The 27,959-nt window shown below is 42.3% G+C and overlaps 1 protein-coding gene across 1 annotated transcript in view; it reads left to right on the top strand.

The window, feature by feature from the left end:
* The window catches only part of ENPEP (glutamyl aminopeptidase), a 441,170-nt gene that overhangs the window by 296,387 nt on the left and 116,824 nt on the right, over positions 1 to 27,959 (top strand). The window contains exon 10 of the mRNA XM_069630729.1: positions 11,509 to 11,660. Within this exon, the coding sequence (XP_069486830.1) occupies positions 11,509 to 11,660 (152 nt within the window). The remainder of the gene's footprint in view (positions 1 to 11,508; positions 11,661 to 27,959) is intronic.

The raw sequence follows: 27,959 nt of genomic DNA, 5'->3' as shown, positions 1-27,959 counted from the left end.
CAGTCCTAGTGGAGTCTGTCAAAATAAAAGGCCCAAAACCAAAAAAAAACTATTGCCAATCCTTACTTCTAAATACAAAATGGTGTGGGATAACAATGTATGCAAAAGAAAACTGTTCAAGAAATTATATGTCAGGATAGTTAAGCAGTTGGCTCCCATTCCCCATGTTTTCAACATGGGGCAAAGCGGCACGTGCGGGCTTTGCAAACACTCTGGCTTCTTGGCCATGAGGTAACAGTTCAACACATAGGCATCAGGGCATTCCGCCAAAGTCTCTCTCACAATGACAGTCTCTTATTGCAGAGGGCCTGATCTAACAAACAAAATGCAAAAGTTCCTTTCCATTGGCAGAGTTTTCACTTTCACAAATTCAAGACTGATCTCCCTCATTTGGGCTCGGACCACGGGCCCCCCCTCGTCCCAGCTCAGACCCCTTTTCTACAATGTTCACAATTTGGTCTCCCTTGTTCGGGCTCAGGCCATGGATCCCCCTCGTCCGGGCTCAGATCCTCTTTTCCACAATGTTCGCAACTTGGTCTCCCTGGTTGAGGCTCGGTCCTTGGATCCCCCTCATCCGGGCTCAGATCCCTTTTGATTCCAGAATTGAAGACTTTGGAATGTGCAATGGGTTTTGCTTAAAATGTCACAGGACCACTTGAATTCACTAAACACAATTTGCACTTCACATCAATCTTCTACATTTGTTTCTCTTGTCAGGATACTGTGCAGAGACCTTCGACTGAGCACATTCAGAGTGCCGGACCACTCTGTCAATGGTATCAAATCTTTCCTTCTAATGTTCAAATATTCAACAGAAATTTAGCTTCACTCGCATCTTTCATCACACGTGTTTAACAAAGTTAATTCCAGCACTCTTTTTACAATGTTGCCGCTTACAACCTTGACTTCAACACAGACCGGTCTGGCATCGGTTTTCCCAACTCACCGGCTGTGTTGTTCTCTGTCGCTTCTTTTTCCTTGGAACCTGGAACCAAGGATGATACCACAGCGTCTGCTGCTCCTCCCCGCCTTGGTCAGATACGCGGGAGGACCATCGGTATCTCAGACACACAATGCAGGATTCTTCAGCCAGGTTGCCTGGTCTTACATTTTCTGCCATGAAGGTTTCTTGAAAATAACGGCTTCCTGCCACAAAGGTCAAGGGCGTTGCCCCGCTCAAAAACCTCTCGTGTCTGGCCATCTTTCTCCCCTTGTTCAGCTGCCAACTCAAAAATGCTGTATCTTCGTGTGTTTTGCCTCACTCAGAGTGTGCTCTCGTGCTCCTCATTTTATCCGTTTGGGGAAGTGTAATGGAAGTCAGGTGTGAGTGATTGTTGATAATTGCCTGACCTCGCCTGCCCATATTTTTAGGACATGTCAGGTCCACAGCTCGGGTGTGACTCTGTTCTCTCCCAGATTGGGCTATTCGTGTAAAGGTGTTCGAGCTGGAAAAGTCAGCTGTGGTGTGTTGAGTTTCTAAATATCCCATCCCATCGGGTACGATGGGGCAAAAGGTGTTACAGGGAAGAGAGGGATACCACATCTCACCATCTGGTGTCCTGCTCCCACTCCTCAAGGACCCCTCATCCAGGTGATCCTCCCACACTTGTCCACCCCAAGGGTTTGCATCCAAAGGCAATGGCTGTGCCCTGGCCACCTGAGAGAGAGATCTGCAGGGACTAACAGGTAAGACACCTTCTGGTTTCTCACAGAATGGACCTTAACAAATGATATGGTAACTCTATGCAATACAAAACCAGTTTCGCTGAGCACTTGCATAATCCTAACCATCAATATTAGGGTGGGGTATATTGCAAACAATCTTGTATGAGCTGAAAAATTATTGTGTACATGCAGACTTTTTCTTAAACTGCCCATAATATCACAGTGAGGCTTTGAATATATTATTCCTGCCAAGTATTACGGGTATACAAATGTCTGAGTGAGTGATTATCTACTACAATCCCTCACTTTTTACAGAGCCCTGTTGACAAGCATTGGAGACTAGCACAGGAGCCAGAGAAGGGCACATGGGAACACTCATTGAGGGTGAAAAACAAATCAGCAACTTTCAAAAAACTAAGTCTGAAGTTTCAGCAGTATAGTGAGGGAAATGTGTTGTTTGCTTGTTAAATGATAGGAAACTCTAGTAACAGTCTAGGAAACTGCACCACCTGATTCTATGCTCAGATGCCAGTGGCTTTTCAATATAATCATGTGTTATGCATTAATTGCCTGTAGCATACTTTTGCATTGTTTAACTGATATCAGTGAATTACAGAATGGTCACTAGTTACAGAAGAAGTCACTCAATCTTCTGTACTGATGAGCATTGCTACTAGTAACTTACAATGTAAATATATGTGATTTTCTTCAACAGGGCTCCATAAGAAACCTCAGTAAGGTTCTTGTTGAATTTTGCCTAGGCTGTGGTGAAGACGAGTGGGCGGAAATATGGGCTGCATTATAATCCCTGTCATTTCACCTCCTATGTAAGGGTTACAAGCAAGGCCATGATAACATTGTACTCCCTACTTGGAATCAAATGATTTTTCATGGAGTAAAAAAAAGTAATTAGCTTTGCCAATAGCGATACATTATGTTTATTGTAAGATGTTCTTTCCCCAAAAAATTCCTCTTGGGATCAGTGTGAGGAACCTGAGGGCGTCCTCACTTATTTTCACCATGGATACTCCTTTCAGGTGGCCAGGGAAAGGCCATTGTTTTTGGATACCAACACTGGGGGTGGATATTCGAGGAAGGATCACATGGGTGGAGGGAACATGTGTAATGGGAGGGGGACGTCTTTGGATGAGACGCAGCGTTCCCCTTTTCCCTTTTTCCCTTTCATAATTTTCCCTCTATCCCTAAAGCCTTTGAAGGATATTGTCAACCAGTTTACTTCCCCTCCTACCAAATTGGTCCCCAGAAACAACACCTTAGTACTGGGACCAGGAAGACTAGGAGGACACATTGTCATTTCACTAAAAAACCCATATATCAGAGAACAAACAGAGGTGCAAGTGCTTATTTTCTTAAATCAGAGAGTACCAAACACTACTCTGGTACTGAGATGAGGAAGAGGACTATAGAGCCATACCAGAGACACAACCAGGCATGTCTGTCTAATGGAGTCCTCCAAAGTCAGGCAAGAGAACTCAATGACCCACACCTGAGGTCACTTAGCACACCTAAGAAGTATAAAAATTCCTGCCATTCTGAGAAATTACGAACAGGCTGGAAGAAAGAAAGTTGGAGACACAGGTGGCTGGAGCAGTGCTGCACAGGAGTAGGGGACGCCATAGCCATGGCTGGCTATACTAGGGTCCAGCGGTTCTGCTATGCACCAGAGTGGGTCTGGTGGGGAGAAGCCATGGAGCTCCCATTGACTGCAACTGCCGCCAAAGGGAGCCAGCAGAGTGGGCGGTATGCATGGTGCAGACTGCGAGAGGAAGACAGAGTCTGGAGAAGACAGGAAGCTGCCGGAGCCTGGAGAAGCCAGTCACAGAGAATGCGAAGAGGAAGAATGCTGCATATGCAACCAGTAAGTGCAAAGCCAATATACACTGTGACCGGGGTGCTGCGGTAACATATAAGCAAGTACTTTTGCTGAGTGAACGGCCAGGGATTAAAAGTACTGCTGAATATTGTAACAAGTATTGTCAAGCTATCAAAAGAACTGAAACATGTTGAAAGCACTTGTGAATACTGATAGCAAGTGAACTGAAACTACTTTAATGCATTTATGAATACCGCACAAAGTGAAAAGTATTGAAGGCAATTGTGAATGCCGTACAGAGTGAAGAGTCATTGAATGCTCACAAAAGGAGCTAAACTAAAGTAGTGCATGAAAGTGAAATCAAGGAAGACAGTTTATGAAACATCTAGTTGCAAAGCCAAGAGAATAGCAAGGAGAGTATGAACTTTAGAAACTAAAGTGTGGCCCAAAGTCAAGAGGGGCCTATGCATTGTAAGCTGAGAGAAACATGTGTTGGCAAGAGGCAGAGGAATACAAACAAGAATACTAAAGTGCATAGTGGCTAAGCCAGCCACCGGAAAGCGCCTGAAGAATATGACACTGAGGAATCAACCAAGTATCACTGTCAGATAGAACCAGTGATTAAGTATTGATGGAAGCAGTAAGGAGTGGTATCGGTTGTGTGATCTGTGATGGGTGGACTGTGTGGTCCATCAACTGCACCTACATTGTGTTCCCTATTTGGACAAAGCCAATGAAAGTAGGTTTGAAGCTATGTTTCTGTGTTTCCACATTCCTGTATGAGAAAGTGAAGTTAAGAAACCGAACTGCGTTGATTTTGAAAGCTGGAAGTTCTGAACTCTCGGGGAAGGGAAACCTCGACTTGGGAAGTGTCCCAAGGAACTGTATTATTTTGAACAACTTTTGAACTTGGGGAAGGGGAAGCTGATCGTAAACCAAGAGCTGGAGCCAGCTCTGAACATTTTGTTGAACACTATTCTTTTGAGGCTGACATCCATACATTGTATACAGTTAGTTGTGAGGGCAAGTTGAGGTTCTGGACATAGACAGATACTTGATTTGGACAACCTGACACAGACTATCCTTAGTTTCCTTTCATTAGGGAAATCCCACCTTAACATAGGGCAAGGTAGGCCTTACTCCATCCCACATTTTAAGTTAAATAAACTTGTTGTGAGCACTTATTTTAATCGCTTGTGTGTGTCTTGCTTCATGATGCCTTCACATCGGGCAGTAATATTATTAGAGTTCCTTCCTATGCCACTGCTCTGTTGGTTGCTGATTCAAAAATATAAGTGGAACCTTGAGGCTAACAGCATGGGGTACGCTCCTATACGTTTGATGTTTCCCATTTTTGTGGGCACATTTTCCTGTTTTAGGGAGTATAAATGGCAGGTGTGTAATACTTCTTAACTGTAGGGCTGGTTTTGAGCAAGTGTTGACACAGCTCTGTTCATAGGACAATGTAATATGAATGGTAAGCAGAGACACAGGAATTCTGATCATCATATTCTGTGGTGCAGTTATTCTGATGCAATTATCAATACACCACTTATGAGAGAAATGTTCCCCAACCCCTTGTAGACTTCATTAAAGTGGCAGATGAACTCCAATTGGCATGTTTTCTTAAAAATTCCTTTTACTAGCCATTATTTCATCTGCAAATATTGTATCCTGTCTGAATTGTTTTCCAGCCACATCAGTTACAATAAGCAACTTTGGCTTTTTGTAATACACATGAGGTTTTCTTTTTCTAATTGCATAAAACACTTCCTGCATTTTCCCTGTGCAGTATTAACAAATAAATAACTACAACTAAACATTTTGTTTATACTGAGCTGCAAGGCATTTCTATGTGCATGCACATTTAGGCATATTTTTGTGCATACACCTTTAGGCATTTTCATTCTGCACAGAAGTGTGTTTGCTAGGTACTGTGGCAGATGTTGAAGTCTTGGACTGCCTGATGACTTCTCTTTAAAATCACATATTAAATGTTTGTTTTTCTAGCCTATATCTTTGAAACAAATCCTTCACTATGATTTGTAAATAATTAAAGTGGTTGGGAACGGTAAAGTCCCTTACAAACTCTCTTCAGAGATGTTAGCTTTTTAACTATGCATGCTCACAAAGTGACTTACCTTGTTAGTTAGTTGTGTAGATGGAAATGAATGTGCTCAGGAAAGCCAATCTTTTCCACACTTAGAGAATCATAATTAGAGGGAACAATGATGACAATTGATGACATTGGTGACAGCCTTTCCTGGATCCCCTTTCACTTCTCAATGCTTCATTCTTAATTTAATTTATAAGAATAGATGGCTTTTTTAATAACATGTTTGAATCTCTTATATTAGGCTTTTGCTCAGGCACACTTTTTACAGAGCTTGCAACACAAACCTCTTACATTAGGGAACCTTTTATGCATCAATGTAATTCTTGGCAGTGGGTTTACGAAGGTAACTGCCATGCCAGTAGTCCCTAACACCGGAGTCTGCAACTGTTTGGGACTACATTTCCCGCCAGTCTATGCTTACAAAGTCAATGGTGAAACATTATAAAAGTAAAAGACCAAAAGAGCAGTAAAGGCACAGTTTTTAGACCTCGGTCATAACAGAAAAAGAGTCAGGAATGAGGGCTTACTCACTTGATGCAACCACTATGTAGCTATGTGAGTGACATAATTTACCACTTTGTTTACTTTACCATAATGTAAGTTAATAATCAATCACGGAGATGGGACTGTAATTTACACTCTCTATATAACATACTTTGGAAAAATGTCCAATGTTTCCATTTCTGTCTCCCCACTTTCTCCACTTCTAAAGCTTTAACTCAGAAAAGCCGAGCAACATATCCCCAAGGGGAGCCTCGTCAGGAGATCTGATTTGAATACCTTCTGGAATTAAATTTACAACTAGTAAGGCATGCCAGCCGTGCCCCACCCCATTATTCCAGCTCAAGCTTTAAACCTGATGATGCTCCAAAGTCACTGTATCCATCTGATCAAATAGGGACATGAATTCTCAAACCTTCATTCTCTTTTTTTTAACTTGACCTCTTTTGTTAAGATCATCCTGCTTTTCAACATTGGCTACAACATTTATGAAATTATGTGTGTCGCAGAAAACCAGGCTCACAATTTCATTTAGGTTGATTACAAGCAGGTGATTCATGAACACAGCATCTTGCCCATACCAAAACCCTTCTAACCCCCCCATCCCCCACCTTCCAGACCATTACCTTTTTAGACCAACGGTCACCTGACCGCAGAAGGTTAGAGAAATCCTCCACCTAGGCTTTCTGGCTTATTTAGCCTGCCTCCCGGCAAACAGTAGACTTATTCATGCATGACAGAGGTTCTACTACACTGTTCATGAACGGAAGTGGTGGTCTGATGTAGGGTGGGGCTATTTTTTTCAGAGGAGCCCTTCCAGTCCAGCCTCCTCGGCCAAGGGGTGTGCCCCTCCCCCCGTGACAGTTTTCCATATTCACAACTGTCTATTGTTCATGCCAGTTTGGACTGGGCATTTCTGCTGGGCATAGGTCTATGACCTTGCACCGATAATCCCTGAGGATATGGGCTTTGTGGTCCTTCGTCTCTGTCCATGGTCCATTTCACCAGCGATGACTTCAGGCAGTAGGGGAACAAGGAAACCTAATAAAGTCTGTGAAAAGGAAATAGAACTAGGGACATGAGGAGGCATGATAACATACGTGTGGGGAATGCTTATTGCTGCAGTTCATGTAGTACAACCCCCAAAACCTCCTGCAACAGAAACCCCTGCATCATTTCCCTCAATCTGTTCTTTCATTTATGTATTTATTTATGTTAAAGAAACAAGCTTCATCATGTTCCATATCTCATACTCGAGTATAATTTAAGTTTCTCTTCCTTTCTTATCCCCTGCCAATTTGTACGTAGACCAAGAATACACCTCCTAGTAAAACATATTTTTTATTCATACAGGTTTTTTTCTTATAAACCAGTATCTGGACACCTTTGGTTCTAAACATTTTCTGCCCAAAATTCCTCATTTACCTATGACTGGCAACCTGTTACTTTCAATTGTAGGGCCATGATTCCTCGGTTGGATACTGGGTTGATTGTTATAAGGGATATCTGACACCGTGTATTCTGCTGTTTTATTATTGTTAATTTAATTAATCCTTAAATACTCTCCATATGTAACTGAGCAATAATCAACTTCCCTTTTCCTTTTGTTTCTTTCCTTCCAGATATCAATAACCTGGGATTCTCAAGAAATCCTTTGAACACTTTTGTTAATCTTCAATAACCCAAAAAAGCTTACTTAAGAGGTCATAGCTATTTAGCCTCATAGGAATATTAATCCCCCAGCCTGCAACAAAATACGGGGCGTGTATCACAGCTAGAGATAACATTAGTGTGTCAAAATGTTGTATGATCTGAGGTTGTGCCCTATAATGGTAGGGCACAACCTCAGGCTACCACCCAGGCTACCCCTGGGTAAGGTGTGCAATATAAATAAAATACAAATACAAAATACAAATACAATCAATGTTCCTTTTCCAATACCGCCACTCCCCAACATCCGTTACAGTCTCCCATGCATTGTCCCCATCACAGTTAATATGTCTACTCCCTGCCCTCCCATGGAATAACTGGGAGGGGAGAAAAATTCACAGTATTTGGCAGGCCGAGTCTTTGATTTCTGTGTGCGTCTGTAGGTCCTATGAGTAGGTCATGACTCCACTATGAGAGATTATGCACACAATCAACATTCCAAGGGAGGAATTTAGCATCCCATGTCATTTTAAGCCTTGGCCTCTCCGGGTCTTGGAACTCTTTATGACATATTTTCATCTGTTATAACCTCTGGCTGGCGTATCCTAGCTGACTCCTCCCTGATAGAGATATTAAGTCAATCTTACTTTCAATGTTTGGCATTGCGTGTATTCACAATCATGCGTGGTATGTTGGACTGCTGGAGGATCTGGATATAGTGTTCTCCTTGTTTTATATACTTCTCTTTATGAATTAGAAGTTATTTTAACGAGTGCCTCATTTTCTGCCTTGTTCAAACCTTTTAATGCGTATCTTCTCAGCCACAGGCTCATGCCTGCTCACTAGCTATATTGTCACTGACAGTAACACTGATTTAGTTGGAGCTCGCTCTGCTCCTGAGTGGAGGCATCTGGTAGAAGAAGCACTATTCTTCCCATGCTTATCCCAAGTGTGCTCTGTGATGCTGCTTGTAATCTCCCCCGACTTACCTGCTAATGCTTTCTAGCTCTGGCTACGAAGAACGTCGGCTCTCTGTCACAGGTCCTGGAGACACATATTACAGAGGAGCCTTGCTGATTGTCATCTGCGCTATGACGTTGAAAAAGTGCAACTTGGTGAAAGCTCTAGTATGGAGGCAGTCATTTTGATGGAGTGAGTTCAGCTCTCTAAAATGGAAAGAGATTTGTGGGCAATGCTTTCAAAGGCATGTTTTGCTTCCTTGCTGCTTTGTACATTCATGTGGTTTTCAGTGTTGTGCTGCTTTACTTTTGTTATTCTGATTTTTGTTATTTCGTTCTACACCGTAGGACAAATGAGTCTACATTTAGGAAGCTAGAACCTTTGGCTTTGCTAATGCTTCTTTACACATTGCTTTTACACATTGCTGACCGTCACCCGAGGGCATGTGATAGTAAACTTTGAAGTTGGGCCTTCGTTTACTGCCTGGCCGCCTGAGAGCTTAGCTGATAGGCAAACCGCTGGCGTTGCAGCTGTAAGTGGGGCTGATGAAAAAGAGGCAATTTACTTGCCTGGTTCCTGTGTGCAAGCTCTGCAGAATTTGAATTAACTCCTTCAAGGGCTTCTTTAGGGAACCCTCCTGCTGGTGTCACACAAAGTCTGCTCATCTGGCTTCTTGTGGGGGGAGTATGGGTTTCTAGTGCTAAGGTCTTCAGAGAGCCACTGTGTCTGTTCTATTTGCCAGCCATGCTTACCTTTCCATGCGGAATTAGAAAACCCTTAATGGCCACACTCTCAGATTAAAATGCTGTTAAAACCATTGTTTCTGTATCAGAGTAATGGCTTGTAGAGGGATGGACGGAACATATATAACTCCCTTTAAAGGTGCTGACTCTTGCCCAGGCATAAACCATTTCCAGCTGGCCTCAGGATTGACGATTGAATACTAGTCGGTACCATGATTGATCATTTCCCAGGATGTCCATCATGGAAACGGATGCTCCTGAGATGCTCCGCCACTCCTGAGGGGGCCATCTTTGCACTCCCTATTTTCTCAATTGCCGCCATTATCAAGCCACGACCTGAGCAAGACCTCTACATGCTATACAATGCTGTTGGTCTCTTGTAGCCAACTCAAAACCAATCGCAAGTTAATAAATTGTCGTTTTTTTTCAAGAATATCTTGAAAGCAAAGCAGGTCGCTGTGGCTATCAATACTATGCATTATTGTGGTGATATCACCTGAGTTGGTGGGCCGTACAGGCCAGTATTGGAATATCAGCGTGAGCAATCATTAAAGAACACCTCCAGCGTTACTACTGTCTGTTACGTCTTGCAGACACATGCTATATTGCCATTAATACCTGGGTGCTAAGCCTTTACTTTTCTGGTAAATGGATGTGTGCAAGGATAGAAAATCTATTTACCCAAAAAATTAAAATCCACAATGTATGGTCACTATGTTAACAGCAATGGGTCACGATTGCCTTTCTGTGACAGCTGCGAAGAGCCAGCGGATTGACAGTAGCCCAAATGGAAGTAAAGGGGGTTAGAATTGGAACAGTGCGCATTTTTATTTTATTTTATTTTAGCCAAGCCATTCATTTCCTGGAAAACGGATATGTGTAGGAATATCAGATATTTTTACTAAAATGAATACAGCACGAAAAAAATGTGGACCTCATGATAACAGCAAAGGAAGCTCGTGTTTCCATGGCAGCTGAGAAGAGTCTGCGGACTGTGAATGGTCCACGTGTAAGTAAAGGGGATGAGAACTGGCGCACGCTACTTTTTTTTACATTTTTAGTTTTTTAATGGAAGCATGTGATTTAAGAGAGATCCAGGAACAGGAAGCTGACAAAAAGCGCAGAAAGTGATCCGGGCCCCCCAAATACAACCCACGTTTACACCCTTTTTGTGTCGGCTGCCATGCCCGAGCCAGAAACAAATGATTAACAGTCCTTTGGAAAATGTATCTGCGTCTTAAAGAAGAGCAATCACACATGATTGTTAGAGTATTTAAGGGCGGCTACATCAGCTATGGAAAGAGGTTTACATTGTGCTAGCAAAGAATCCTGTTTAAGTGTTCAGAACATAGAGACAACTCTGGTGCAATGTACAGAGAACGCCCCCATATTCTTTGTCATCCACGCATCTTAGTCCATAGACAACAATTTTCAGATGTGGAAGCAATCTCTAGGCCAGAGTGTACTGCATACTCCCAATGCTGACCCAAGGGTGTTCAGAGAGAAAACTCAGAAGATCTGAGTTATAATGTCAACCAGCAGCAATCCTCTGCACTTTATGGAAAGCAAGATCCATTCACCGCCCAGGTTTCTTCCTTAACACTCCAACGGGGTGGTGGCCGCGAAGTTGCTTTTCATGCGTTGGCCCTTAACTGTTGTGCATTCTGCCTCACCACTGCTGCAGTGACAGCAGCAAAATCTTGCTGCATTTCAGAAAAGATGGATGAAACTTCTATTATAAATATTGATTCCTCAATTCACATGTGCAATCTCTGTATTTTCCCTGGACCTAAACCTTGTTGCCTGTGCACTCAGGTGCTTGAATAGCAAAGGATATTGTACACATTATAAGGGCCTATATACAAACCACAAATATTGCATGCATGAAAAAGAGCAACAATGCCTTCTACAATCCCCCTCCTGTAAAATGAAATCTGGATTCTGATGCAAATTACTACAGGTTTTCCAAAAAGTGAAAATAATAATCCATTGTTGTTGCTCGTCCTTCTCTGTGTGATTTGATTTTTTGTCATGCTTAGGCCAGTGCACAACCAGTGAAGGAAGTGATGGACACCTGGACCAGGCAGATGGGTTATCCTGTTTTGAAGGTTACCTCTGGTAAAACTGTTTTCCAGCAACGCTTTCTTTTGGACCCTGAAGCAGATCCTTCGCAGCCGCCTTCTGAATTAAAGTAAGTGCTTAACATTTATTGTGCACTGCACCTCTGACTCCTAAAACTGTAAAGCAGAAAGAGCGTTCAAGTATGAAACGCAAGGTATGTTTTATCAAAAGGTTCCCGTGGAACTATTTCTGAGGCAGAGGGGACAGACTACACGTTAGGTTAGTAATTAAATTGACTCATTCCTCACCATTCATCATTAATAGGTCCAAATGCGCAGACTACAGCCAGCCCCTGTACTCTGCGCTCTTTGGGGATATTAGGGTTTGATCCTTTCTCCCATATTGATCAATATTTACATTTAGCTGCGGTCACATCTCGTCAGCAGCATAGAAGAACTCACGCGCTGCTATGTGGATAACCCTTACTGGTATATAGGTGTATCTTGTCCAAAGGATATCCTTCTCTGATGGCCTATTCCGTTGAAGATGCCTTCCTATTTTCTGAAAGCGTACACTTCAAAACAGAATTTCTATTATTTGCAGACCCTAATCTCCATCTCCACATCTACAGTTCCTGGAACTTCCTCTTCGTCTGTTTCTTCTGGTACATCTCTGGGATCCACCTCCGATCATGTGATTCTGTGTGATTCCATTGAGAATTTTTCATCGTGGGAGAATTCATCACCCAAAAAATGTATTGGACATTTTACCGCCCATGTATGCTGGGGGAGATCCCCCGCAGCCCACACCCTCTCCCCAAGTCCCCCTTACATGTATTATTACCCTAACCCACCCTCACACATACACTTGCGCAATCTCATTGTCACCTGGCCTAGTATTATCATTGTCTCTGTCTTCCCTATGTTCCCCAGGCTGCCTCGTCGCGCCTTGAAACACTTGTGTATAGGCACGTTTTAAATACTATATCATATCATATCATATAATTTGAGGCAAAATGCAATGGAAAAGATTAGATGAAAAATGCAATGGAAAAGATTTGATGAATTCTCCCACGATGGCAAATCCAGCAATGCAATCGTCCTATCCTGATCATGTTCTCTTTTTCATTCTTCACATTAGTGTCCTGGAGAAGTCTGGAAATTGCCATCTGTTTGCACTCACATTTATTTCAGACCTGCTATTGATTGTCTTGTTATTCCTCACATGGGTATAGGTAACGCTGCTTGTTTGGGTTTACCACAAACCACTTCCACTCTGTTGAAGTTGGTCCTTCGCTCTATAGCTAGGGTGGTTGTTGATGGCCAGGAAATATGATCATCAAAGTACTACTCTCAAACACCTGCACCCGCTTCTGCTTGAGAATAGAATTTCAGATATTGTGCCTCACTGGTAAAGCTGTTCCCACCCAGATTCCTCCCTGGAGGAGCATCTCCGGATCTCACGTGACCAACATGGTCTAAGCATGCTCACCAGTCCTAATCTGAGGTACCCATGTCCCATCAGTGTCTTTCTCTAAAATGCTTATGCCCTGTGACAGTTGTAGCCTATTGGAACACATCGCCCATCTCTTTGCATCAAATGCTCTCATTTGCTAAGAGAATTCTTAAACCTGGTTTTGGGAATTGGGTTAGGGCTAGTAATTAAAGTATAAGAATCTCTGTACTGAGCACGAATGTTCATGTATATTCTTCTTTTTAAACGTGGGTATACATTTGTATTGATTGTATCATTGCAATATGAAACTGCCTTGTTCCCTCAACACTTTGCGTTCTTTCAGTCCCAAGAGGGTTTGACCAGGGGCATATTTAAAATCATTATTCTGTCTGGGCCTCACTGGCCTTTGGGTATATTTTGGAGAGCGATCCACATGCGACAGCAGGACTGTAGATCTACAAATCAAGCCACACCGCAGCCACTATTTGGACCCTTTTTGCCCAGAGCAATGTGTCACCATGGTATCCATGCACCGCATGCTGCTATGACGGACAGCTGATCAGCAAGCAGTCTCTGAGAAGGACAGACAGCGCCCGTTGCACCTCAATCACAAACTTACTAAGTGGCAACAGTCGGGCATTAAAAGCATCTAGTTGGTAAAACCTAACATATGCTTGTTTGGTTGTAAATTATTGTTATGTTCATTTGTCTTTATTTGGTTGATTGTGGATCTCGCAAAATAAATGTTGTATGCTGGTGAAATAAGCAGGTTTAAAAAATATGCAATGGTAGTTGTTTACATTAGCCATGATGGTTTCATACATTGGGAAGAAGACAAACACGTGGAGTGCTATACCGAGGTGCATAGTAACACCAAGATCCTTTATACATGTCTCCATGCCTACCAGAGCTCCAGCCTCCAAGCACAAACAATGCAAACTCCGTCACTCCATTTTCTCTTCTATTCTTGCCATGAACTCACAAGTCTTCTTTGTCGACAAGGGTGAATATTTCACATCTGGAAAGTGGAATTCATGTGCTATGCAAGTGCAGTTTCCATTGTTAGTTGTTGTTAGTTTTGTAGCTTTGACAAATGCCTTTTTGTGAGCATTAAGTGGGTCCCCATCTTACATTATTTGCCATTTTAGGCTATGGATCACTTTCCTTTCAAGTGTTCATTCTTTTGTCCTCATTTCCGTGCCTATACAGACAAAACACATAAGATAAATACAGGGGACTTTTCTTCACATGATTATCTCTTCACAGAGCAAGGGCAATGCAATATATTTGGCACCAGTTCCCCAAGACACTGGATAATCCATGGCCATGTTTTCCAGCCTCCAGGTTCATTTTGAACACCATAGCAGTAAAAGCAAGAGCTTACCAAATGGAGACCAGAAGGTCACAACAATAACAGGGTCAGCATCTCATCTCCTTTAATCAGCCCAACATCAGCTCCGAATGACTTAAGCTGTAAGATAACTCACAGCAGGGCTCCAGTTTCTGGTGTCTGCCAGTAAAGACATGTGTGTTCGGAATCCTTCTGACTTGCCGGGCTTGGAAAAGCTCTTTACCTTCTCAAATGTCCATCTATCTCTGGCTACACCATCTGCAGCACCTTCAAATCAGACTGAGCTCACATCATTACATGATCTCTCCGATAATGTCACAAACTTCTATTCAGAAAGAAAATTACAGGAGAAAATAAAAGTTTGCTGCCTGTGGCCAAAATCCTGCCCACATATCTAGTGCCTTTAGGTAATGCCTTTGTTTTACTTCTGCCAATAATAACATTGCATGAAAACCCATATCCAAGAGTAAGCATACATCATCATACAATATGCCTGAGAAGAGCTGTCCACTGAACATGACAGTTATCAGCTCCTCCATCATGGGCACTTGTACTGTCATCTTTGAAATATGTATTGATATTTCCCTTTGCAAAGAAACTCACTTCACAAAAAAGCCACAGAACCCTATAACTATCAGCCCGGTGACCAATACAAATCAAAACAGTGAAAGCACAGCCGAGGAGTATTGTGGAGTGAAATCGTCTTTTTTGACTAATTGTTGTCCTTTTTTCCTCCAAGTTAAAGATTGTAGTCTGCTGTGCCTTAGTTTCTGCTGCTAACACAGATAATTTGCCGTATTCTGTTTGTCAAAACTGTTGGCTACTATCAACATAGTCATTACAGGCTTCTTGAAGACAGCCTCCAAACTATTTGAGCATGTCTAGCCGCTCTCACCTCAGAAATTCCATATGGAACTCCCTTATTATCACATTCTTAGTATACTTTCCTGGACCCCCTCTTCCTCTTAATGTTCTATTTTTGAGAGATGGTATCAGTCATGTGCAAATAATTGCAATGCATATGGTCATCTGACAGCTTTAGTTGAACAATAAGTTACATTGAATTCCTACAGTCAAGCATTATTTAGTTATTTGATGACCAGACATCTTTATCTCCACTAGGCTTCCCTTGATCCAAGGCCCAGTAATGAACACAAGAAACATAACACCTTTCATACTTCACTCTGACTCTGTGAATAGATTGAATATGCTTTAAGTGCTAAACTTGGGTTTTGTCTCTGTCATCCAACGAAATATGCTCCATCAAATCAATGTGGTTTGGCAGTCGTATTGCCTCCCCATATTCTCTATTGCTACTTTATGTAGTTGGGACCATAGTCAACTCACGCTTCAACTACCTCAACCCCATCTATGTGGAGTTTCCACAACATGCTTCTTCTCCCTGAAGAAGAGAGGCTACCTCTTCTTCCATTTGTGCACCATCAACGTTTTGCCTATTGGATGAGTGGTTCAGTTAAAGATTTGCTATCATGTAAGAACACTTTGCCATCAAGGTTGCCCTAATACCTTCTCCAAAAAGGTTTTGATAAATCTGTTTTAATTTTACACAGTGAATGACCTAGTCTGTTCCTTCAAAGTAAGCACTGATTCTGCCTTCATGGTATTGGTGAAAAGGAAACTATTTATAAGCTGAAGCCTCTGGCCCTACCCTTCTTGGAATCATGCTGGTAAAGCAACACACTTTTTTTTGTTGCCTGTGCCAGCTGATGTGTCAGTGTTCCTTTTTTATTTACCCCTCACCCTGAAGCACAGTGTTCAAGAAGAGCTTATCAGCCTGTTTTGTATGACAGTAACCTGTTCTTCTGTTGTTGCTCCACCAAGTATGAAATTCACAGTTGCTAAACATTGCTCCCCTATGGCTGCTCATTTTGTTAGATGTCCTTAATACTTTTCTGTTTTTAACAGTCTAAGCCCAACCTCTAGAATCACAGATATCACAACCCACTTTTAAATCTTTGATTTTTTTAAGACAATATGCACATTTTTCAGATGGAATCCTTGAATCTCATGTGGGGCAGCTTCTGCCTCATGGGTTAGAATCCAGAAATTGGGAAAGGCTACTTGAGGGATGTGTTGCTCTGGACTAGGGACATGTCAATTATGTTGACAGTGTCAAGCATTTACCATCTCTCTATTGAAATAACACATGTCTTCTGTAATGAGTACTGTGCGTCAGATTTACTCTGTGGAATCAGTCTGTCATCTGCTCTGGCCTACCATAATTTCAGAGGGATTCTTCAAAAACCTTTCCTATAACAATCTGGGCACGCAACTCAATTGAATCCAAGGTTTCTACTTACAATAGTACACCACTGACAAAAAAGGTGGCTGTCCTAGTTCACTTGCAGCACAAACCATTTCTAGTTCCCAAAGTTTAGCATGATGTCCTTAAATCAGGATCAACAAGAACACTGGTTCTGCTCAATTGGACTAAATATTATATCTAATTCCATATAAGATGTGAGCCAAAGCTCTGCCTCATTCCAAAAGAAGGATACTTTAATATTTACTGCATCAATTTGTTCAATTTCGCAAGTCACTTTAGCATCAGGTATGGACCCTGCCATTCAAACATGTGCAAGGCATTCCTCATCCTTTTCCTTGTCAGAACAACTTCATTGAACTCTGACAAACTGGCAATTAATGGTCAACTTAAAATCTCCTTTGCACTGTCAAACCGTGCAAACAAACAGTGCCTTTTATATTCATGAAACAATATTGAGTTGAAAAATATGCGTTAATTTAAATTTGATTTCAGGCCTTGCTATGTAACAAATATCTACCTATGGGCACTCAAGGTAATATCGAGCTAGAAGTAGATATGGGTGAAGTATTTGATTGGATATTGCATGATTCATCTTCTGTATTCTGTCTTCAGCGTTTGCCATGATTTAACATCTGATTCACCTTATCAATCAAGCTCAAGAGTAGAGGATTCTGGATAGATTTTGCATCCCCCCTCTCTTACTGTTGTGATGATGATAAAGTCCCATGATTTATGTTGAAGGATGGGACTTGGGGAGCCATGAAGACAAGCGTGCACCATCCATAACATGAGACAAGCCCCAGAGAAAGTAGATGAAGGTCTGTCCCTAGTCTTTTATGTATAAGTAAATCTTCTGCCAAAAATTGCCCCCCTCCTTAGTGTACGGAGGATCACATCCATAATAAGAAGAACTTACCCATTGGTAGTGTCGACAACCTCCCTGGCAATGTGTATATTTCGTCTTTACAAACACTTTCTTTTGCTGTCACTCTACCGTAGGGACCATGAGCATATAAGAAGGACATTGCTGGGGGATTTGCTTTTTCAGGACCTGCAAACGGACAAGCAAACACAGGTCACGATAGATACCTAACCATAACGATCCTAACTTGGTTGTTAAAAAAAGATTTAGGTTGCTGGCACCATTCACACTGAATTATTTGAATTAGGAGCATCAATACAGACATCACAGTGGAACATCAACAGCATAAGGTTGGGAATCTTTGCGGCATGGAAAAACAGAAAGCAGAGGAGGAGGTTGAGCAGGAGGAGAGAGGGTGAGAGACAGAGTGCAGAGGAGGTGAAGCAAAAGACCAGGGGATTGCAAAAGAGAATCAGGAGTAAGAGGGTGAAGACAAGTCCCTGTTTACGCTCATGCTAGAAAGAATACAAACCTCTAGGGAAAAAAGGCAAAGAGATTGCTTGCAAGGAGAACAAGGTTTATTTGTACAGAGTACAAAGATATCAGCAAAGAACTCTGTTGCCTGAGAACGTTCTGCCCAAACGTAGTACCAACAAAGTCTTAAAAAGGGATATGATGTCATTACAAACACTATACAGCCCTTTTCTGAAAGTAAGACAGCGAAAAGCCCTGCTGTGAAAAATAAGAACACGCATGAATGGAATATTGAATTAGACCGCCAAGAAATACTATGGAGAATTAACAATCTGACCTCCTCAAGGGCAGCGGGCCCGGATGGTATCTCGAAACAGATGCTAAAGGCAAATAAAGAGAGCTGGGCTGACTTAATACATTCACTATTCAACCCGAGGGATTAAGCCCGGCTGTGCACTGGTCCCATTTCTATTTGCACTATATTTGGCAGATCTGAAAAGTTCTCAAAAATAAATCAGGGCCTTTCCCCTGAAGATTGAAAAAGGCGAAATCCCCTGGATCATCTATGCTGATGATCTGGTCTTCATTGACCAGACCGCTGTAGGTCTCCAGAGGCGATTAGAAGCCTTTAAAATCTACTTGGAGAGTAATCAAATGAAGATAAACATCAATAAATCAAAGATCTATTAAATCAAGGAAACTAAAAGATTTCAATTGGATCATTGATAATCAATCACTGGAAGTTGTGGAATCAATAACTTACTTTGGGATTTGAATTAATAAAAACATCAATCAGTCAGACTGCTGATCAGGGAAAAGTTATTAAAGCTAACAAACCAAGGTAGAGCATTGCATCATTGTTACGGAACATTTTATCTGATGCCTATCGTCATCTTTTACAAGCAGAAGGTTTCAGCAGTAATAATATACGGAATAGAGTCACTGATGAATCTCTCATGGAAAATATGGGATATATGTGAACCCTACTTCTGGAGGAAAATTCTCAGACTACTTAATTTACTATCAGCTGCAACAATTAGGTTTGAGTTAAGATTGAAATCACTAAAATCCATAGTTATGTGGAAGACAATCTCCCTCTATCAGAAATGCGTCCTTGATAATCCACCTGAACCTTTTGAGATACTAATGGGATCGGCGACAACAAAAGATAAGAACCTTGAGAGAGGTAAGGAACGCTACAGAAAATTTCTAGATAGTTCAAATATTGATTTGGATTCTTTGAAAGAAATTCAAATAAAGTTAAAAAATATTGCAAGAAAAAGATTGGGTCAAAACAGTTGAACTGAAGAGAATAAACAAATGATGTTATTACATTGTATGGGAATGCAAGAAAATAAATGAGCTGCCCCTATACTTAACTAAGTTCACATCGACCCATTAGAGAGGCCTATTATTACGATGCAGACTTAACATACTGGCATCGAGAGAAGTACTGCTGTGAAGGAAGCATATACTCCCACAAGATGCAATCTGTCGCTTCTGCAAAGAGGTGGATGTCGTAAATACAATTAGACATTTGATGCTATCGTGCCCCTCTATAAATGAGCAAAGGAAGAAAGTAATGGGGATCGAGGGGCTGGAAGCAAGCTCCAATGAGGAAGAGCAGATGTGGGAAGGTATTCTAATGACAAGAGCTCTTGGATGTACGATTAAAGCCTTAAAACTAGTGGAGGTGATACTGACGAGTTCAGAGACACAGGACTAATTTTGGAAATAGGAGTTGTTCTAGAAATTAACTAGGAAATGGACCTGATATAGACACTGTATGGAAAGAATTTATGGTATGATAAAGGTTTATGTTAAAGGTTGAAAGTTAATTAACCAATAAAACATTAATAAAAAATAAAAAAAGATATGATGTCATTACATACACTAAGAACTGGCATCACTGATTGACAAGAAAATATACATGGGGCTGCTCCATAGGGGATGCCAGGCCACAATTGGTTCACTTCTACGTTGTCTTTCAGTCCCCACATGGGTCAACTGGGCTCATCTCTCCGAGGAGTGAAGGTCAGGTCTCTCATAAGTCAGTTGTAAGATTCATTTTCTTAAATATCTGCACTGGCTGTCTTTTAGGAGCAAGGGTTAATTTAAAATGTCTCCTTTTTTACACAATTATCGGTGAGCCCTATTTTTAGCATACTTCTGAAATTGTATGAATTCATATCTGAAGAGGATCGATGATCCTGTTTGAAATTTCGAATAATTACCCACACTTTTCTGATAGCTGCTATAGGTTGCAAATTATTCTCCAAAGTGGAATGCCACCACTGAAATTACCTTATACTCACATTCTGATGAAGGGTCAACCATCAGAAAATCATTTGGTAAGCACATCAAATATTCGCACTATATAGATATGTCAACTCTCGTTGTTGTAGTATTTATTAAATACCAGATTAATTAATTGCTAATTCATTCTTTAATTCCTCACCTGGAAAGCCAACATAGACTATTAATTTGCAAGGTTGAGGGGGCATTACAAGTAGGAGAGCTGTAGATTTGATTTCATTGCCCTTCAAAAGTGCCAAGGAAGAGTATGCTTGTCCTTTTTGCATAGACTTGCATAATAGCCTGACAGTTAAGGGGTAAGTCCTAAATACAGGAGGTGTGGGCAGGGCATGTGGATTAATTTACTCCCTTCTATTGAATGATATATATTCTGTTAATGTTATATGAATGCTAGGCCCATAGACTGTGCACACTGTATAATGCTCAATATAAAAGATAGCTGATCCTCAGGGTCTTTGTGTATGGCCAACATTAATATACATTCTAACGATTACAAATGCAGCAGTACACATGGAATGTGCAAATTCAAGCTCAGAGGGCCATGACTTTCCCCCACTTTTGCTATTTCAAAACATTTGTCGCATTGGGCATTTGACAAAGCCTCTCTAAAAATCAAGATCCACAAATGTTTGCTGCTTGTAAATCTTGAATGCAAAATTGATGCCAAAGTTAGTAGAAGATAACAGGATTTGAGGCAGTTGGTTCACTCTAAAAATAATAGCTTAAAGATTGTATGACAGTAATGGGGTGATCAAACTTCCCTAAAGTTGCCCTGCTGGGAGCCAAAGCATTTCTGGGTATGTCTAACCCATCCCATGGGATTCCTGCAGGGTTTACCTACGGTCAAACCCCCTGCCTCAGGGCACATGGTGAGGTTTGAGTTCCACCTTCCAATCAAGAGGTCTGAGATTTAAGAGGGAAGCTGGTCCAGCCACTCAGAGGTCCTGAGCCTCTCTAAAAAAAGGTTTTAATGACTATATAAGGTGGGGATGAGAGTGACGAGAGACAGGTAGAGCTAAAAGAGGAGAAAGCCGAATTGGCTAGTCTTTTGGAGTGGGTCATGTTGGGGCAGGGAGAACTTGGCAAGACTCTGTTGTTGAAGAACCTGTGCGGTGCATTCTGTGGGGGCTAGGTCCCACCTTGTTGACTATGGTGAACTGATGGTGTTAGGTCCAGAAAGACTGTCCGCGTCTGCAGGTTGATGTCCGACTACCACAGCAGGTCTTGACACAGTCATAAAGGAAGGGGGACAGCAGCAGTTAGAGCATCCAACAATTGGGCTCAGGAGGCTGTCAGGTGTAGTTGGGTGTGCCGCATCTGCACCTTCGCTATACGTACTGATTAGACATGCCACCACCAGTCCCGACTGATGCAGGAACCACAATGCGGTTGTCTAGACATGAGAAAGGAAAAATAATTGGTCTCCTGTAAGTTGTCTATCCTTGTTTATGTAGGAAACACTTTCCCAGATGCCAGATGAAGTCCATGAATCAGAGCTTCCGAGTGGGGAGGAGCATGGATTTCTTTACATTGACTGAAAGGCAGAGAGCATGAATGAGATCTTGAAGGAGCAGTCTAGCACCAGCCACAGGCCAGTCTTGTTTCTTCTTTGGAATGGTGAAGAACCTTTAATAAAAAGCATAACCCTCTCTACCGCCTCCATGAGCAGCAGTTTTGTGAGAGTGAGCCTCTTTGAAGGTGGGTCAGTGCAGGTTAGGGGAGAGCTGAGATTTGAGGGGGTTGGGAGGAAGAGTGAGGAAGTAGCCCCTTTGGACCACTGACAGGAACCAGTCACTGCTGTAAGTGATTGACCTCCTTTGGGCAGGAAGACACTCTACCTACTGTTGTGCTGTGGACCTGCACCCTTTACATCAATTAGACTGTTTTGACTGAGGTGCAGGGTGTGACTGGGAGAGGAATCTCCAAGGGGCGAAGGGGAAGTGCCTGCTTCTTGTGAGGTGCACTCTGAGATCTGTGCCGTCTACTTCAGCATATTAATTCTACAGTTTGAACCTTATTAAAAATGCAAATGAAATATTCATTTTTACGCTTTAGATCAAGCGATAGTCTAGCTACTCCGTGGGCGTCTCTGCTGATAGCATTGATGCAACATATTAGGTAAGCTTTGTGCATGAAAGTAGGGGGCATAGTCTTGAGCAGGCCTTTGCTGCTCTTTCACATTTGTAACCTGTTCTGCTTAAATCATGCTAAACAGGGACTAAGGGGCTTTCCCATTGGGAAGGTATAATGATTTGACACAAGAATACAATGGTGTGTCTCTGGGCCGAGTTTGCAGAACAACCTATTACTTGTCACAACTAGGATAGAGGAAGACTATAATTCATGTTCTAGGCATCGCAGTTGGCTATGATTGAGTGCACAACTCTACAGGTTAGATAAAATAGGAACAAGAATGGGAACAACCTTGAGACCCAGGGCTTCACAGATGCAAATTGTGTATGCTTCTTATTCTTAATAAACGTAACCTCTCAGCACTCTGTGACGAATCCTGCGGAGTCCTCACAAAGACCCTAAATTAAGTATCCTCCCAGGTGGCATGGAGTAGGCAGCGCTACTTGATCCTAACCCTGGGGGTGGTATTAGCCAGGAGGATCACCTTGAAGGAGAAGGGTCCCAAGGGAATAGGAGTACTCTGTTGGATGAGACATGGTATTTGTCTTCCTCAGAGGAAGAGAATTTAGTAATGTCAGGATATGTAATAGCGGGTTGTCAGAGCGAGGCTTCCTTTCCCAAAGCTATCCATCTTGGTGATTATGAAATCTGTCGTAATCAATAATTTATCAGGAGTAAGACTCCCTTTCACAAAGTTGCCCGTATTGGTAATGGTAAAAACTCTTGCAGTCAACAGGAGAATGAGAAATGTGAACATCAGAACATTTACATCTTAAGTTCTGATGAAACCAACTCTCATTAAATCTGAACCAATGATTGAATTCTTTCAAAATTCCTTTTGAAGATGTAGTTAATGGTAGAAGTGAAGTAGGAAACATTATTCAGAATAAAGGAGATAATTTGAACATTGGGGACTTCAGGTCCCACAATGCCCAAAGTACTTGAACGAGGGAGAGGGATTCAGGATCACTAGACAGCATGGTGCAGTCTAGTCAATCTAATGACACCCACCTGAGAGGGACTGTTATGTGTATATGGCACCCTCAGGTGAAGACCTTTAGGAGTAGTAGAAGTTGGGTTGCTTTCAGAGACTCCATGTTGCAGTGGCAAAGAAGCAGAAGAAAAACACAGACGCCAGAACCACCAATGTTTGTAGTGCAGATGATTGTCCTGATTGTCCTGAGGGAGTCACTCATTTTTATGGCCTTTTATACACAGATTACGTGGCATGAAGGGTTACTTTGAAAAGCTTTCCCCCTTTGATGACCTGGCAGAGGTTGTGCAGCGGGAAGCTTTATTCGGAAAAGCGTTCCCCATTGTAAGAAGTGCTCTGGTGGCAGGCGAGCACCAGAGTATCCCTGGAGCGAGGGACCATTCTTTCCTGACCGGCATGGGCCACAGGTTGCAAAACAAAGCAGTTTACCATGCAGAGTGAAGCAGAAGAAGCAGAAGGACCAGTGGCAGTAGAGTGAGCGGACGTGTATGTGGCACCTAGTGAGCTCACTCGTATTGTGTGACCCCGGAATGCTGCGTAATCGCCCCTTGGCCATTCATGATAATGTTGATTATTGAACTGATGTAAAGAAGATGAAGAGGCAGAATAAAAGTAACTTTAAAAACTAAACTGATACAAAGAAGCTAAAGTGGCAGAATAAGAACTTTGGGAGCAGACACGAAGGTTATAATTGTATGTATAAAGGACAAAGTAATTGCCAAAAGAGTATTATAAACAAAAGGGGTGCCTGATTACAGTCCCTGGTCCTCCAGGCATCATATAATAATCAACAAAAATGGACCAACGGAGAGGGAATAGCCTCTCAATACATTTATCTCTTCATAAATACCAATAAATGTTCAATTGTCAATTTCTAAAAACTTTTATTTGCATATCAAAAATTCATATAAAATACTAATAAAACATCTGGACAAACAAATATCTATAAATTCCACTCATATTGATTCACTCCTACCATTCATTCTACTTTTTACTTTTTTACCAAATCCTTGGCATATATATCTTTTGGCCTCCTGCATGGACCGCCTCTAATTCTATTTATACAGTGAAAAAAAGTCCTCTATCCAATCCTCTGATGGTTCCGTCTGTGTGTTCCTAATCACACCGACATACGTCTACACGTGTCATGCCCGCGCCACTGCCACACGCATTGGCAACCATCATGGACTACTTGGTACTCATTTATCCTCCTAATACTCCTTGAACAACTCCTTTTCATGCCTTGGTCTTTTATTTCCATTTGCTCAACTTTGGTTCTTTCTTATTTTATTCAATTAACTACATTTACCATAATGCACCTGGCTACAGTCCTCGATTCCTGGCTATTCTCATTCATCGTTATTGGGACCACAATCCCCAGAAGCCCTAGCGGCCAGTGCTGCTTCCACCTGCTCAGGACCAGAGAGGGAGGAGGCAGATTGTCTTCAGGTGTGCTGCTACAGGTGCTGTCAATTAGCCTGCCTCAGAACAGGGCAGGGCTGTATATAAGCAGCTGCCTGCAGGAGCACAGTGTCTTGCATCTTGAGATCTCCCCGCTCCTGTTTGCCTTGACCTGCTACATTGTATGCTGTTCCTGTTGCTGCATTATCCTGTTTTTATCCAGTGCCCTTTCCGGGCTCCCTGCCTTGCAGCCGATCTCGCTCCGCTGCCTTCTACCTACAGGCCTTGTCCTCTGGGCTCCCTGCTCTGCAGCCTGCCTCACTCTGGCTGCCTACAGTCCTTGTCCTCTGGGCTCCCAGCCTTGCAGCCTGCCTCACTCAGGCTGCCTACAGTCCTTGTCCTCTGGGCTCCCTGCCCTGCAGCCTGCCTCACTCCGGCTGCCTACAGTCCTTGTCCTCTGGGCTCCCTGCCTACAGCCTGCCTCACTCCGGCTGCCTACTGCCCTTGTCCTCTGGGCTCCCTACCTTGCAGCTTGAAACACTCTGCTGTCTCCAAGCCCTTCTCCTCTGGGCTCCCTACCTTGCAGCCTGCACCTCTTTGCTGCCTACAGCCCTTGTCCTCTGGGCTCCTTCCTTGCAGCCTGCTCCCTCCGCCGCCTACAGCCCGTGTCCTCTGGGCTCCTTCCTTGCAGCCTGTCTACCTCCGCTGCCTACAGCCCTTGTCCTCTGGGCTCCCTGCCTTGCGGCTTGCTACACTCCTCTGCCTTACAGCCTGTTTTACACTTAGCTACCTACGGCCCTGCTCCTCTGGGCTCCCTACCTCACGGCCCTATTCTTTTGGGCTCTCTGTCTGTCACCTACTACTAATTTCTCTCTGTCCTGTTCTTCTGGACTCCCTGCCTTGCAGCCTACTACAGTCCTCCGCAGTCCACTACAGTTTGCCTGCACCTAGTGCCACTCTTGACTGCAGACCTGCTTCCTACTTTGCAGCCCTTCTGTTTTCCTGACTGCTGCTCCCTTCCTAGAGTCCCCTGTATTCCACCTTAGGTTATCTACTTCAGTCTAACTGCCTTTCCTTCATTTCCTTCTGCTAGATTGCTCATTGGCTTCCTTTTCGCTGGATATATCTGTTCTTGCCTTCTCATGTGTCTTATGTAATCCCTTTGTACAGAGCTTGCCTGTTGGTTTCCGGCAGGCAACCTCTGCCCCTTCCCTTGTCGCGTTTTCAGTGTTACAGACACCCACTTTCCCAGCCATGAGCATACAGCGTGGGCCTCTGTTATAGCAATCTGTGCAGAAGGCTGGAGTTTCCTAAGGTTCGTGGAACACTCTTTCCCATTTCAACATACACCCCAAGAGGGAATCCAGTTTGTTTGTACCTTTGTATCTTTTGCCCCTTTTGGCTCACAGCTACACTTTCCTACTCTTCTTTCTTGTTTAACTCCCTGCTGTGTGTGCTTATCTGCTACCTTACTTCGGCACAGCCACCCAAAATCTACCTGGGTACCCTGTGCCACTCTTGGCAGAGTGCCATTCCTGACAACACGTGTCTCGGTTGTCTTTTCGGGACGTCAACATTCGTCGCCCCTTAGTTCTTGCAACCTTCTTCAGGACAAATGTTAGGGAGTTTCCTTATTCCCGTAAGCATGTAATGTATTGAAAGGCTATTCCCTGTTCTGTTGGTCCATTTTTGTTGATTACAAAGCCAAAAGAGGGCAATATGAGAAGAAGGTAACAACAAGCGACATTTATTTTTTTTTTTATTTTTTTTTTTTGTTTTTGATGCTTACGCATCGTTACAAATTTAAATCACATTCAAAATTACAATAAAACTTTTTACAGCAAATTTGCCTCTATTTTAAGATAAATAAATAAAACATAGTTACTAGACAGCAAGACGTTAGAAACATAACGAATATGTACGCGTTAATTTTTGGAAAATATTCATACTGCACAAACAGCTTCTCCGACTGGAGTTTTCACTGTTATACAGACTACATAGTTCATAGCAAAGAGCTAATAAAGTCATTCAATTAGACGAGCAGTTATTCATGAACAAGCCTTTCTGCAGTCTAAAAGATATATACATTAGCAAAAATTCAATGCAATATATCAGTTTTTATGAGTGTGAGGTCTCTCGCTGTAGAGAAATTGCTGCATCAATGATTTTTATCAAGCGCACTGTTGCCAAAATTATTGCTTTTGAAGTGCCCCACATACAGCGCGTCCAAATTAAATCTCTTCCAAGTTGGGTATTACAGGGACTAAAAGCAGAAATGATTCTCTGTCTATCCGCTTCAAAAACTGGACAAATCATAAAGAGATGTTTTAAAGTTTCACTATATTCTCCAAGTTTACAAAATCTGCAAGTAGTATCAGCAGAGATATGTTCGTTGTAGGACCAAAATTGAGTTCTTGATTTAGTGTGAATAAGGTCAAATCGAAATCGCATGTAGATTTCCCGGGTCTCAGCACTAGGACACAGCATAAGATAGGGTAGACGTGGAACTTGTGCGTGTCTATAGGATGCATATTCCATATATGATACATGTTGAGATATTTGTAGACAAGTTGCTGCCCAATCGTTATTGAAAAGCCGTTTATGGGCAATATTTAATTTGATCTCTAAATCTTCGGCAGGAAGATTAATCCCAGCTAGAATGTTAAATATTCGCTGTCGAAAGTGTGTAATCGATCTAGGCTGCGATTCTCTCAACATGATGTGGAAATCTTCATAAAGCGAGTTTTCTAGAGGGAAGTTCATTTTGAGATAAAGTTTCAAGAGACGCCACTGATGTCGAGATGCCAAAGAGTTTAGGCCTAATTCATGGCGTACGAGTGCATTTGGCAAAGAAGTAGGGAGATGAAGAGTCACTTTCCACAGTTTTGCTTGTATTTTGTTTAAGAAGACCGACAAATCCACCAAGCATATATCCAGACCATATAGTACAATGGCCTCTACCTTTTTGGAATAGAACTCAAACAGGGGCGCCAAAGTAAATTTACAATATTTACGATAAATTATGCGCATTTGATTTTGCAACGGCAAGATTTTTTCAACAATTGCTCTTTTCCAAAAGCTGGCGGAAGCATTATTTGCCAGGTTGTAACCAAGATAAGTCACTTGATTAACAATTTGTAGGTATCTGGAATCGAT

This window comes from Ambystoma mexicanum, chromosome 6q (assembly GCF_040938575.1).
Source record: "Ambystoma mexicanum isolate Mex_15411 chromosome 6q, UKY_AmexF1_1, whole genome shotgun sequence".
Lineage (NCBI taxonomy): Eukaryota > Metazoa > Chordata > Amphibia > Caudata > Ambystomatidae > Ambystoma > Ambystoma mexicanum.
This window is presented reverse-complemented; position numbering and strand designations above follow the sequence as displayed.